Source organism: Aulostomus chinensis, chromosome 4, assembly GCF_037954235.1.
Source record: "Aulostomus chinensis isolate RoL2024-O1b breed Wild chromosome 4, RoL_Achi_v1.0, whole genome shotgun sequence".
In the NCBI taxonomy this organism is placed as follows: Eukaryota; Metazoa; Chordata; class Actinopteri; order Syngnathiformes; family Aulostomidae; genus Aulostomus; species Aulostomus chinensis.
The window spans coordinates 13,423,659-13,435,388 of NC_141323.1; the positions used below are offsets into that span (position 1 = coordinate 13,423,659).

Consider the following 11,730-nt stretch of genomic DNA (forward strand, 5'->3'; position numbering starts at 1 on the left):
CCTCTCCCTCTCCCTCTCCCTCTCCCTCTCCCTCTCTCTCTCTCTCCCTCTCTCTCTCTCTCTGGCTTTAGGATGATGCGGATCTTTAATCGCCTGCACAAGGCCATCAGCCTGCTGGAGTATTTCAGCAGCCAGGACTGGGAGTGGAACTCTGAGAATATGAACATGCTGATGGGGCAGCTGACCCCGGAGGACAGGAAGGTACATCATTCCCATACAGGCTTCCAGTCTGAGGTCAATAAGCTTCCTCTGAAAACTTCCTGATCCACTTCAGACTGGAAATAAAGCCTCACACAACAAGACATGACATCAGATCCAGCCTCCCTTCAGTAAACGAGCTTTTTAGAAGTTGTTTGCTTGTCGTCTTGTGGGAAAATGTGACGAAGCTGAAATTTTTGCTTTGAACCGATCGGCATCATGATGCAGTTTGTTCTGCTTTGTTTCGATTGGAGACAATCAACCATGTGTGTAGAAAACAGAAAACGTGACTCCAAACTTAAAACTACAATCATGTCATGTGATATATAACTGAAACGGCAATCCTCAGATATAAACTTCTGGATAAATAACTTGTGAAGGAGTTTTTAATAATGCATTTTTTTCTTCTTATACCAAAAAATAATCCTAATAATCTGAGTACTTTAGACTTTCCTCTCTAATGTTGAGAAGGCAGCTGCTCTGGATGCTTCCATCCTGCATTGTAACAGTACTAGTAGGCTTATTACTCCCTCTAGTGAGGAATAGTGGAACTTAATCAGATATATTTATATATATGTATATATTTTAGAGAGCTGCAGCTTTGTCAACCTCCTAATTTCTGTCTTTGCAGACGTTTAACTTTGACGTTCGCCAGCTGAACTGGCCAGAATACATCGAGAATTACTGCATTGGCACCAAGAAGTACGTCCTGAATGAAGACATGTCCGACATTCCTGCTGCGCGGCAGCATCTGAGGAAGTAAGTGTCAGCACCATCGTTCCAAGATGACTGTGGTCCGCGTGTGTTCACCACATTAAAAGCCCTGAGAACAACCTGCTCGTTCCAGCTGTCGCAGGAAATCACTTCAGTAGCAGTTGGTGCTCTTGACATGCCACAAATGTCTCCTCAACTGAAAAAACAGAAGTGTCTTATTTTAATTGGCCCTAAGGGTTTTGGGTTGTTGTTTTTTTTAAGAGGATTGTAATTTACAGTCCAGAAGAAAAAGCAACCTTTACTGTTTAAAAATGTAATTATTAAGTTTCTGTTTTTCACATCAGCCTCAGTGGATGTTGAATATGAGAGTTGTGTATTCAGGTGGTTGAGTTTATTCTCATGATCCTCTCAATTTTTATAGTAAAGAGATACAAGTCAACGTCTTATTCTGTGGAAGGTTTGATCTTTGCACTCATCGCTGAAGTTTTTGGGGTTTTTTTTTTAAGTGTTTTGTTGTTCTGTGTTTTCTTTCCCCCCCAGACTGAGGAACATCCGCTACACTTTCAACACAGTTTTGGTCGTTTTCATCTGGAGAGTCTTTATCGCCCGTTCCCAGATGGCCAGAAACATCTGGTATTTCGTAGTCAGCCTGTGTTTCAAGTTCCTGTCCTACTTCCGTGCGTCCAGCACCTTAACCAACTGAGTCTTCCTCGCCGCTCCGGGCCTGAGTATCCGAGACTCTGACCGTCCACCAAGGTGGTTCCTCTTGCGTGTGTGGGGCAGCAGGGTTCTCTGCGGTTGAGTGACGTACTCTGAAGGGATCACGGAGGTCTACTAGCCATGAATTAATGTCATCAGTCCCTGCACTGTTCAGTCACCGAACCCCGTCCATAAAAAGTGTTGTCATTCATTTTTGTACCTCCTGTTCTCCACGTGGCCAGTTCTATATGCAAGTGTGACTTCCTGTTTCTTTCCCACATCATCGACGTACATACATCGCCTTGCCTTGTGATGATTTTTTTTCATACTTGAAACGACAGTGGAGGACAATTTCTATACGGTTCATTTGGTTCTCCTTTTTTTACTCTGGGGTGGGCGGGTGTGTGTGTGGGGGGGGGTGTCCAAGTCCTCTCTTTAATACGTAGACGGTTTGGATATCTGTATGTCTTGCATTACGTGTATCTACTGCCTTTTTCAGATTGCACACAGAAAAGAAAAGTGAAAGTGTTGAAGTTAAATTTAGACCACTCGAGACAACAGAAACGTACAGATCGGCCATCTTTTCCTGCTGTTGAGGTTCTTTACCATCGCAGTTGGCATTTTCAGTATGTCGCTGAACATTGGTTTGTTTCCAAGCTCATCCACTTTTTGCCTGTTTGTACAGCAGTTTGTACTGAAGCTAAGTTTACTACTTTTACATCTTTATACTTGCGTCAAAGGCTAGTCTGATACGCGGTTGACCTTGGCAGTGTATTATATATAAATAAGAGTACATCAGAGTCAAGTTTATTTGTATAGCCTAGTATCATACAGTATTCCAACTGCTCCCCAACAAGTTTTCTATAAAATACCACCCCTACCCTACAGGAAACCTTCAGAAACAAACCCTAAAATTGGACTAAGAGACTGATCGCCCTCTTCTGCGACAGTTGAAGTTAAAGTGGGAGCCACAGGTTGGGAAACATGACGACTAAATAGTAAGAAATGCCAAATACAGCATTAGGATTGCAGCGTTATTATCTTTGGAGGTCAGTGTCGACGGACTAATGAATAAGTCGAGTGAAATATCAGCCGTCCTGTGCTCCTCCTATCTCACAAAGTTGGCCGTCTTAGATGGACGAGCTTTCAGCGATGGCAGCAGACCAGTAGGTAAAGATTTGGAGGTTCCCAGGGGACGCAACAGGTCATAGCCGAGACGGACGAAATCAAAAGCTCTCAACGGGAGGATTTCTTAGTTCTAGTTCTAGTTCTTGCAATCAGCAGTGGGATAGCGAAAGGGCCAGCGGCTCGTCACAATGGCCAAACTCGAGGGGAGATTCAATGAAGCCCTGTTGTAGGTATTTAAAAACTTAACAATTGACTGGAAAGGGAGAATCAAAATTGGCCAAGCAAAGGTGTTGTGACTGACCTCCCTGCATCCATATTTATGCGAAAGACCCTTTCAGAGTGGAAAAGAAACTATGGCGGAGAGTATTTAAATGAATTGCGTGAATATGAAGTTTTTTCACAGGCAACTTACTGTTAGTTACCCTGAAAGAAGCAGTTTAGCATGGCTACCATAGCTGCTTGGATGAGTTACTGCAGAGAAGTATACAATTAAGTAATTTCTCCTCACATGTTCATTTATTTTGATTGTTGTAAGGACGTACGGCATCTCAAGTTCTGGGGCGGAGAACCTGTCTGTCTTTATTCTTCGTTGCCATGGTGCATCCTTAGAAAGCCCGTGTAACTTAGCTCGTGTGCTGGATCATAACCGGCTGCACTCGTGTTCCTACATTTGCTCCTAGTTGCAACCCTCTGCGCTGTCTTTGGACTGCAACCTCACACAAAGTTTGCGCCGCTTAGTAAATCTGTGCCAGGAGTTTAACCGCTTCCTTGGCGTTCATTTAGCTCCACCTACATTCAGGAGAAGGAGGACCTTTGCCTGTTTCAGCAGGAGCAATCAGAGATCAGCAGAGAGGATGAAAAGAGCAGCGTGTCGTCTGCGTACAAGTACAACGGTGCTGCTGCTCAGAAAGTTACTGAAGGGAAATCTTTAGAGAACAAAGGTGGATAACGTACGGAGCCACTAGGGATGTCCATAACTGCTGGCTGCACAGACGGGCTGCTGTTATTTTTGAAGCTAAACCCTAAGAATGCTAGATTATGGACCATGAACTTGAAGCTCCACTTAACATCCCAGTTTTGGAAGATCTGTAAATAATTGCATATTATTCTTATAAACTACCAAAAAACTCTATCTGACTGTTGATTTTTTTTTGTTTTGTTTTGTTTTTGTTTTTTTGTTGCTTGGTGAGTGTCTTCACAGAGCTTCCCACAGAGTCTACCAAAAGTGTTCCGTCTGATTTTTACTAAACAGAACTGTATCGTGTCGTATGTGTCGCGAGGCTTCACTCTCCGGGATTACAAATGCGTAACAGCGATGAGCCTTTTACGGGAGAAAAAAGGGACAAAACTAAATAAATGTTTATGCAAAGTATATGTGGTGTAACTATGGTAACCGTCCTCTTAATTTCTGAAGGGGATAATGAACCAAAATGTCTGCAGTCGCATGAGGCCTGTGTGATGAAGAGGCTGTTCAACAGTGTCCAATTGTTCTTAACAGAGCTACAGGGCTATCGTCACGGTGTCGTCTCCTCTGTGTGTCCGTTCAACAACTGTCTCTGCTGTTAGCAAACCAAATGAAGAGCACTGTTGGTACAGTAAACCCCAGGCTGGAGCTACTGTTACTATATTTAACAGCAACATATAACCAATGACTTCAACTTAACTCTGTCAGATGTCATTTGCAAAACTGTTTGACAACGTTCTGTTCCCTGCTCTGACTACACTTCATTCAAGTCTGCTTGGCAAAACTGAAATAAACCAGAAGAGAAAAAGTGCAAGTGTGCAGTCCGTTCAACTCGCTCTCTACCTCAAAGAAACATTTTTGTATTTTTTTTTTTTAATTTTTGACAAAAAAGGCTTTCTTTCATTTCAGCTGCACATACGGAGAGACGGCAAAGCAATTTCCTGAATTTGCACGTCGGGAGGCGGTTTCGTGGTCTTTTTTCCTTGTGCTGCTTTCAAGTGCTTGACAGAGTTCACCCTCCCGATTCCATCAGGATCATTTTTCTGCTTTTACTTTGATGCGACAGATTTGTCTTGAGCCTGGATTAAAACCAGGTTTCACAGAGTTTGAAGACCATGACGACCATTTCTCATGAAATGTCGGGATGTTTTTGCCTCTTTTACCAGTCCGCAGTACCTCTAAGTCACTGGAGCGCAGTTTTAAACTTTGAAGTGGCACCAAGTTTTTCCCATCTTTGGAGAATCCCACCCCCCCATGAGACTTCCTAGCATCCCAACTACCAGCTTCAACTCCATGAAAGCTTGTTAATCCATAACTTGGTTTATTTGCTGCAGTTTATAACAGCAATTGGCAAATGCAAGTCTCCTCTCCTTAACGGTTTGTCTTAGAAAAAATGGTGGATTTGAATATCAGACATGTATTCTTGTTTTTCCTCCAGCTCACGAGGAATTCCGAGGACCTGCTTTGATTTTTATCAAGGCTGCGAATGTGAGACACTTACTGCTCTATGACAGTTACTTCATAATTAAACTTCTACAGCAGAATGTCACTCGCATCACTTGTTCCTTCTATTTAACACCCTTCTCTCATGTTTTACTTTACTGAAGGGACGATCATGTTTTAATTTGTGGGTATTTAGTTTATTGGAGTTGGAATGGCGATGAAACATCAAACGATAAGTTGAACGCCACCTTTATGATACTCAAAGGAAACGATGCTTAAAGAAGCGTACAATTGATTTATGGTACAGTTTTTTTGTTTTTTTTTCTCGCAGACATTTTGAACCTAAACTATTTGCAATGTGCCTGTAAGGTGTTTCCATAGCAACGACGCCCTGTACTTCCTGTTGAACTGATGGGTTTTAAGTTTGGGTTTTTTGTTTTTTTGCTAGCTAACTGGCTATTGAAGCCGGTGGATAACCTGCAAGTTTACATGTTGATATAATCATGACTCTGCAGTCTAAAACGCCCCCCCCCCCCCCCCCCCAAAAAAGAAAGAAAAAAATTAGGACAATAAAGTTATGACATAGTGACAAAAGAACACATTTATTTACAAATGGAGCAACAATAATTTAATGAGACCGGAGGGAGGTTTGGTCACTGAAATCCAGCTCCCAGCTCCTGAGGGACGTCGTTCACTAACAGAGCGGCCCGGTGATTGCTCACATTGTTGAACTGATGGTGTTGCTGCACGTCCTGGAACACAAGGAGCACAAGTTGGACATCTTCATTAATACGGTCACGTTTCCTGTCATTGGTGTGCTGGTCGATCCTCACCTCTCTCAGTCTGTAGACTCCAAGTTGAAAACGACAGCAGACGATATCAAAGCAGAAGCCAACGAAGCCGTGCAGCATGCCTTTGAAGACGGAAGAAGAAAGCCACAGAGGATGAAGTCTCAGCACTGAATTGAGATTGATTGTGTTTACAACTTCAGGATCGCTAAAATAAACTATTTGGTGCAGTGTTTTGTTGTTTTTGTGGTTGCTGGGAAGTTCACTTCGCATCGTCGAAAAAAGAAATTAAGAAAAGCAAAACGGGAAAACGACAAGCAAAAAACAACCAGAGGCAAATGGGAAAATACAACAAAATGCAACATGAAACAGGAAGACAACTCAGACAAAAGGCACTTGTAAATCGAAAGATAAAACAAAGACAAATACAATAAAGACAAAAACAATGGAAAGTAGGAAAACATCACAAAATGCATAAAAATGAATGATCATTGGAAAAGTAAAACAAATTGCAAATCAAAGAAGTACTTTTGTACTCTTTATGCGGTATTTTCCTGTGCCGTCGTGATTTGCACGTCACAGCCGCTGTAATTTCAGTCAGATTTCAAAGGCCCCAAAGTCTGGGGACGCAAAATCAGTTTCACCTGCTCCAAAAAAAAAACATTTAAACTCAAGTGATCGCAGCTTAAATCAGACTGACCAGTGGTGGAAAATATCCCCCCGACGATGCCGCACAGTCGCACCAGGAACTGCCACAGTGGCATGTGCTGCTCGCTGACCGTCACCATCAGAGAGCTGGTGTCGTACTTCACAAAGATGCCAGAAACGCCGTGACTGCCTGCTGCGTGGTTGATCACGCGCTCCTAGTGGGCGGTTAGCTGTGGTTAGCGACACGTTCCGAACCCCTGGATTCTCACTGCGTGTTTCTATTCGCTACTCACCCGCTCAGTCACAGAAAACTGGTGTGTGTCTGCTGATATCTTGTATGTGTTGAGTCTGGTGGGCACCACTGTGATGAAGTACTGGAACATCTGGTTGTCTGTGGCAGGGACACACATGAAGAAATGCTGAATCTTTTTCAGGGAGCAGGGTTTTGATCCATCAAGCTGTCACAATGCTTTCTTGACAGGAACACTCTTCCAGTGACGTCGTCTCGGGACGCGAACATCCGAGGTGAGCTGAGGACGCTGCAGACCAGCTAATGATTCAAAAACTCGCTCTCCGCCTCATTGATTCAGCAGAAAAACCCTGTGCTTTGGGAAGGAATTCAATCAATCATATTTATCTGCTCCTCAGTGGGAGGGACTTACTGTTATAGGTGATTTTCTCAGTGCCGTCCAGGGGATTGATGATGCCCGGTATTTCCTCGCCAAAAGATAAAAGGTCTATTCGATGGGAGAAGTTGTAGGCTGAAATGCAAAGATGAGAGGAAGTTGAGGTTCAATCAAGGCCACGGGGACTCACTGAAGCCCCAATCAGCAGAAAAAACTAAATTCCGCATTTGTTGATTTCCTTACTGCTCTTTAAATCTGCTATATGAGAGTATTCATAGATTACATGCAACGAAAATAACAGAATATGAACAGAGGCACGAGGTAACTAACCAGCTAGTGACATCATCTTAGACTGTTGCAGAAATAACCAGTGATGTCAGCGTGCTAACCAGCTAGCAGTAACGCTGTATGGTTTCACAGAGAGATCCACTGAACTTAGCATGCTAGCCACCTAGCGCTAATCCAGCCCGCTGTGCAATGCTACTTTGTACCTCAGGGGGCAACGGTGAGTCAGAAGTAGGATGTAGACTTAACGCTGCCCAGAGGCAAACTGATGTATTAAACCAGGCGTGCTGGCGATGTATGATATAATATGAACAACCAAACAAACCAAATCACTTGAAATGGTGTTATGATCATGTTTCACTGAAGCCTAACCCGCTAAGCTAGCTATGACCTGAAGTACAGGCTAATGCCTCATAGCAATGTCATAAGTTTCCAGCGTATTGACTGACACTTCAGTAGATTAACACAAATATTACATATATTCTATATTTCCTGTATGAAACTTTACAGAGAAAGATGTGAAGCGTTGTCTTTTTTTCCGCCCCAATTTAAGATGCATCCTTGACAAGGCGAACAAAGCAATTAAAAGAAGCCAAAAAAAAAAATGTTCAAGCCATATCAGTTCTACACACTCTCATGGCTCACAAAAGCCGCGATGTGGGCGTGGCCTTGGGGATGATGGATAGGCCTGGAAGACACAGAACATCAAAGGATCGACAGATTTCTGCAGCTGTTCAAGGTGTTGCATGCTAATTATTTGTCCGTCCCAAATGTTCAGCGTCTTACTTTCCCACCGTGATGTGCAGGTTTCCCGCCACCTTGTTGACGTAGACGTGCCCGTGGATTCTGCAGGCGTTCAGCGGCTCCATGGAGGCGTCTTCCCTTCACATGCGGGGGACACACACACTCATCACACACATTTCACTTCATAAAGGACCAATGTGTAGGATTTTGACAGGACTTTTGGCAGATATGTTTTACAAATACTTTGGTGTAAAAAGGAGGGGGAAAAAAACTGCTTTTAGTAGTCGTGAATGGTTGTTTTGGATGAATGAAACTGACCGTGGCGGCAGGGCGGTGGGCACTCCTTTGAGGAGAGTTTTGTACAGGACTTCCTGTAGAGCGTGTTCCTCCCTCAGCCGGTTCTGCATTACAAGTAACGTCCTGAGGACAAAAACTTGTTGAAATCTACATCTGGAATGCAGGTGTGAAGGATTTTCGGAACCTCTGCCAACTCTCACGTGTGTCGGGAGAAAAAAAAATTTAAATAAATAATTGAAAGAGCAGAAAATCTGGATGCGCCACGAATGACACGTTCCGGCTGTGTTGCATCGTTTTAAATAGCCACAGAAAAGTGAACTTACTTCTAATGTGCCTGCAGCTTGGAGGACCGGGCCAACTTTTTAGGAAACGCACTGAGAAGATTGATATTCTCCTCTGTGCTATATTCAGGAGGTGAAACCAGCTAGTTAGCTTAGCACAATGAATGGTAGTGGGTGGGAAGTGTTGGCATACCTCTGTCAAAAGTCATGACATGGATCATGTTCAAAACTGTTATTTCATCATGAACGTTAAGCACATCCCTGCTTATGTGGACGCACGCAGACAGTTCTGGAGATAAATGTGTTTGGAGACTTTAGGTATGCTAACACTTCCCATCCACTACCATTCATTGTGCTAAGCTAACTAGCTATTAGTCTGTCTCTGAGACTGGCTCAGAGGGGGACAGCAGATACGTGGATTTCCCAAAAAGTTGGCGTGTTCTTTTGAGGCTTTGTTACATTTAAACATTTCTATTTAGCTTTTCGTACTTTCATGACCGCTTACCTCTGCCAGAGTCGTTGTTGCGGCGTCAGTTCAAAAATAACCTGAACAAACACACGAAGAAAACAAGAAGCAGAAAATAAACTTTGTTGTTTTTTTGTTTTTTTTAAATGAGTCTTTTAAGAATCAGACAAGCCGACGTGTTGTCTTGTGTTGCGTTCCCAACGATAACCAGCGGAAAAGTGGAAAGTGGCGCCCAGACGTAGAGTCACTCACAGGCTCGTACTGTAGGCCGCTAGAAGTGATCATGGTTTCAGCCAAATCCAGAATATCTGCTCCGACATCTGCAAACACAAAAAAGACTGACAGCAACTGACTGGTTTCTCTATGCAAATGACAAAGAAGCTTTGATACTCACGCTGGCATTTCATGGCCACTGTAATATCGATGTTTATTCTCAATTTGCTGTATAAAAAAAAAAAAGGAAAACAGGAAGAGGAGTGGCGGTTAAGTGTAGATGGAGAACACGCTGATCACATTCATCCACTCGTAGTCAATAACTGATTTACCTGGAAAAGTCCTTGTCAACTTCATACTCGAACTTCATCCAAGTGTCTCGATAAACAAAAAACTCAAAGAAAGCCAGAAGTGCCATTGCGCTGAAAGCTATCAGAGACACTGGAGAAGGAAAAGGTTGGTTATGCTACCACCTTAATATACAGAGAGGGAAAATATAATGTTACTGATCATTTTTCCATAGGGGGGCATCAGTCCCACCTGTTCCTCCTGACGCTGAGGTCTCCACGTAGCTCTCTGACACTTTAGGGAAGGCGTCCAGCTCCCTCACCAGGCTCAGGGCTTTCTTCCTCGACAGACGCCTCATCTTCAGCTTCAGGGTTTTCCCGCGGCCGCTGCATCACGGATACAACACACCGCGTCATCCTGTCTGTTTCCTCTGCTTTTGAAACAGTTACACGTCTCAGCAAGACGGAGGAAGAAAAAACTCATCATGAATTCTAGGTGGACGCGTATTCTGACGTCTTAACACATATAATTATGGTTTTGCACAAAAATAACAACAAAACAACAGTATTTATTTTGGAAAATCAAGTTTTTAAAACATGCACAGAGCGGCATTTGTGCAATATTTTAAGTTTCCCACATTTTCCATTTAATTCTTTAACTTCTTTATGCTTGAGTGGTCAAGCATAAAGAAGTTAAAGAATTAAATGGAAATTTTAAGGTATTTCTTTTTCATTTTAATACTGTTGTGATTTTTGAAATATCTTATATTACCTCCATTTATGTATTGTAGGTTATTGTTGTTATTATCATTAAAAATGCGTGCATGTATAAGCTAAAGTGAATATCAACATTTTAAGAACTTAAAATAGACGAGTCGGATAGCGTACTTTCATTTTAGATGATTAAAAGTGAGAAATATTCTGTACAATTCATGCCATACATGGCCCCATTTATCTTATCACGGATTTAGAAACTACTAGCACCCTCAGTACTGCTGTAAATAACGCTGATGTCCCATTGCTCCAAGTGTTTAACGCTTCATGGTCAAAACTGTAATGAAGCATTCAAAAATACTTAATAGAAGTTATCATGAATGTCCTCCTCAAGAGCTTTTAACACCGTATAAAATTCATCTCAACGTCTTTTAACATTTAGCTCGACGGTTAGCCGCAGTCACGATGAGAGACGCTGCCAAGAAGTTGTTATTTCTGTAAATATATTGAAAAAAATATAAATGTATATCTCCATATTACTGCACCTTGATCCATCCGTGATGCTAGCAAGGGGCCGGGCTAGCTACCTTGATTGGGTGCGACGTGACGTCAGCGCGTAGCGTGCGCGCAGATCAAGCTATGAACGCGCAACCTGACAATATTGGAATTCGGGCAGAAGGTGGCGCTTGAACACCGAAATATTGATACACAGCTGGAGAGTAACGTTTGATAAGAGTGTCTTTATGGTTCATCTGCGTAAATTAATGAAGTGATAAGTTACATCTACCAAATATAAGACACTTTTTTTTTGACTGATTAAAGTTACAGATCCCCCTCACACTCATATTATGCCAAACAACTGCTGCCATAATTTAGAATTTTGACATACTGTAGTGTAGCAAGGGGGGGGGGGGGGGGGGGGACATTTTACCATATTAGAATAATACCCACGTGTTTTTCATTTTAAAAAAAGCCTTCATATGTGAATTTGTTTTTCTTTTCCACTTCACATATAAGATACATGACGTCTCCTAATTCTCTATAAAGTCAATTTTCATGCTCTGAATGTCTGAAGGTACTGATGCATGTTTGACCTTTGTAAAAGGTTTGGTTTCCCAACAACAGTGCATGCACCGTCCTTCTTATATAACATCACAAAATGTGTGTTTTTCTTCAGCTGGAATAAAAAAAATCCTCATTCGAATGCAACGAACCACGAGTTCCATGTAAAAAAA

The 11,730-nt window shown here is 42.4% G+C and overlaps 2 protein-coding genes across 3 annotated transcripts in view; one reads left to right on the forward strand and one right to left on the reverse strand.

Annotated features, from left to right (window-relative positions):
* LOC147262736 (fatty acyl-CoA reductase 1) overlaps nucleotides 1-5,467 on the forward strand; it is a 47,458-nt gene extending 41,991 nt beyond the window's left edge. Inside the window, exons 10-12 of the mRNA XM_086201895.1 lie at nucleotides 72-201; nucleotides 830-957; nucleotides 1,453-5,467. Coding sequence (XP_086058021.1) covers nucleotides 72-201; nucleotides 830-957; nucleotides 1,453-1,615 — 421 coding nt within the window. The 3' untranslated portion in view covers nucleotides 1,616-5,467. The remainder of the gene's footprint in view (nucleotides 1-71; nucleotides 202-829; nucleotides 958-1,452) is intronic.
* Nucleotides 5,468-5,741: 274 nt separating this feature from the next.
* Nucleotides 5,742-11,155, reverse strand: LOC147262737 (endoplasmic reticulum-Golgi intermediate compartment protein 2-like). Of its 2 annotated transcripts, none has more exons than XM_086202434.1 (14): nucleotides 11,041-11,155; nucleotides 10,035-10,168; nucleotides 9,827-9,935; nucleotides 9,676-9,722; nucleotides 9,534-9,601; nucleotides 9,321-9,361; nucleotides 8,556-8,657; nucleotides 8,280-8,375; nucleotides 8,126-8,181; nucleotides 7,245-7,343; nucleotides 6,876-6,973; nucleotides 6,635-6,797; nucleotides 5,980-6,059; nucleotides 5,742-5,898 (listed from the first exon to the last, which is right to left on the reverse strand). In XM_086202434.1, exons 2-14 carry the CDS (start codon nucleotides 10,138-10,140, stop codon nucleotides 5,800-5,802), a joined length of 1,164 nt encoding a protein of 387 aa, XP_086058560.1. In that variant the 5' UTR covers nucleotides 10,141-10,168; nucleotides 11,041-11,155; the 3' UTR covers nucleotides 5,742-5,799. The 2 variants fall into 2 exon arrangements, with proteins under 2 accessions (XP_086058560.1, XP_086058561.1); XM_086202435.1 differs by having other exon boundaries at nucleotides 10,035-10,212; nucleotides 11,041-11,098.
* Nucleotides 11,156-11,730: the final 575 nt, after the last annotated feature.

Excerpts from the sequence above, each read along its gene's own strand:
- LOC147262737 (XM_086202434.1), bottom strand. The coding sequence starts at position 10,140 with ATGAGGCGTCTGTCGAGGAAGAAAGCCCTGAGCCTGGTGAGGGAGCTG. Across the intron at positions 6,798-6,875 it reads AGTTTTCTGTGACTGAGCGG|GAGCGCGTGATCAACCACGC; the intron begins GTGAGTAGCGAA and ends ACCGCCCACTAG. Across the intron at positions 6,060-6,634 it reads GGGGATATTTTCCACCACTG|GCATGCTGCACGGCTTCGTT; the intron begins GTCAGTCTGATT and ends CCGTCTTCAAAG.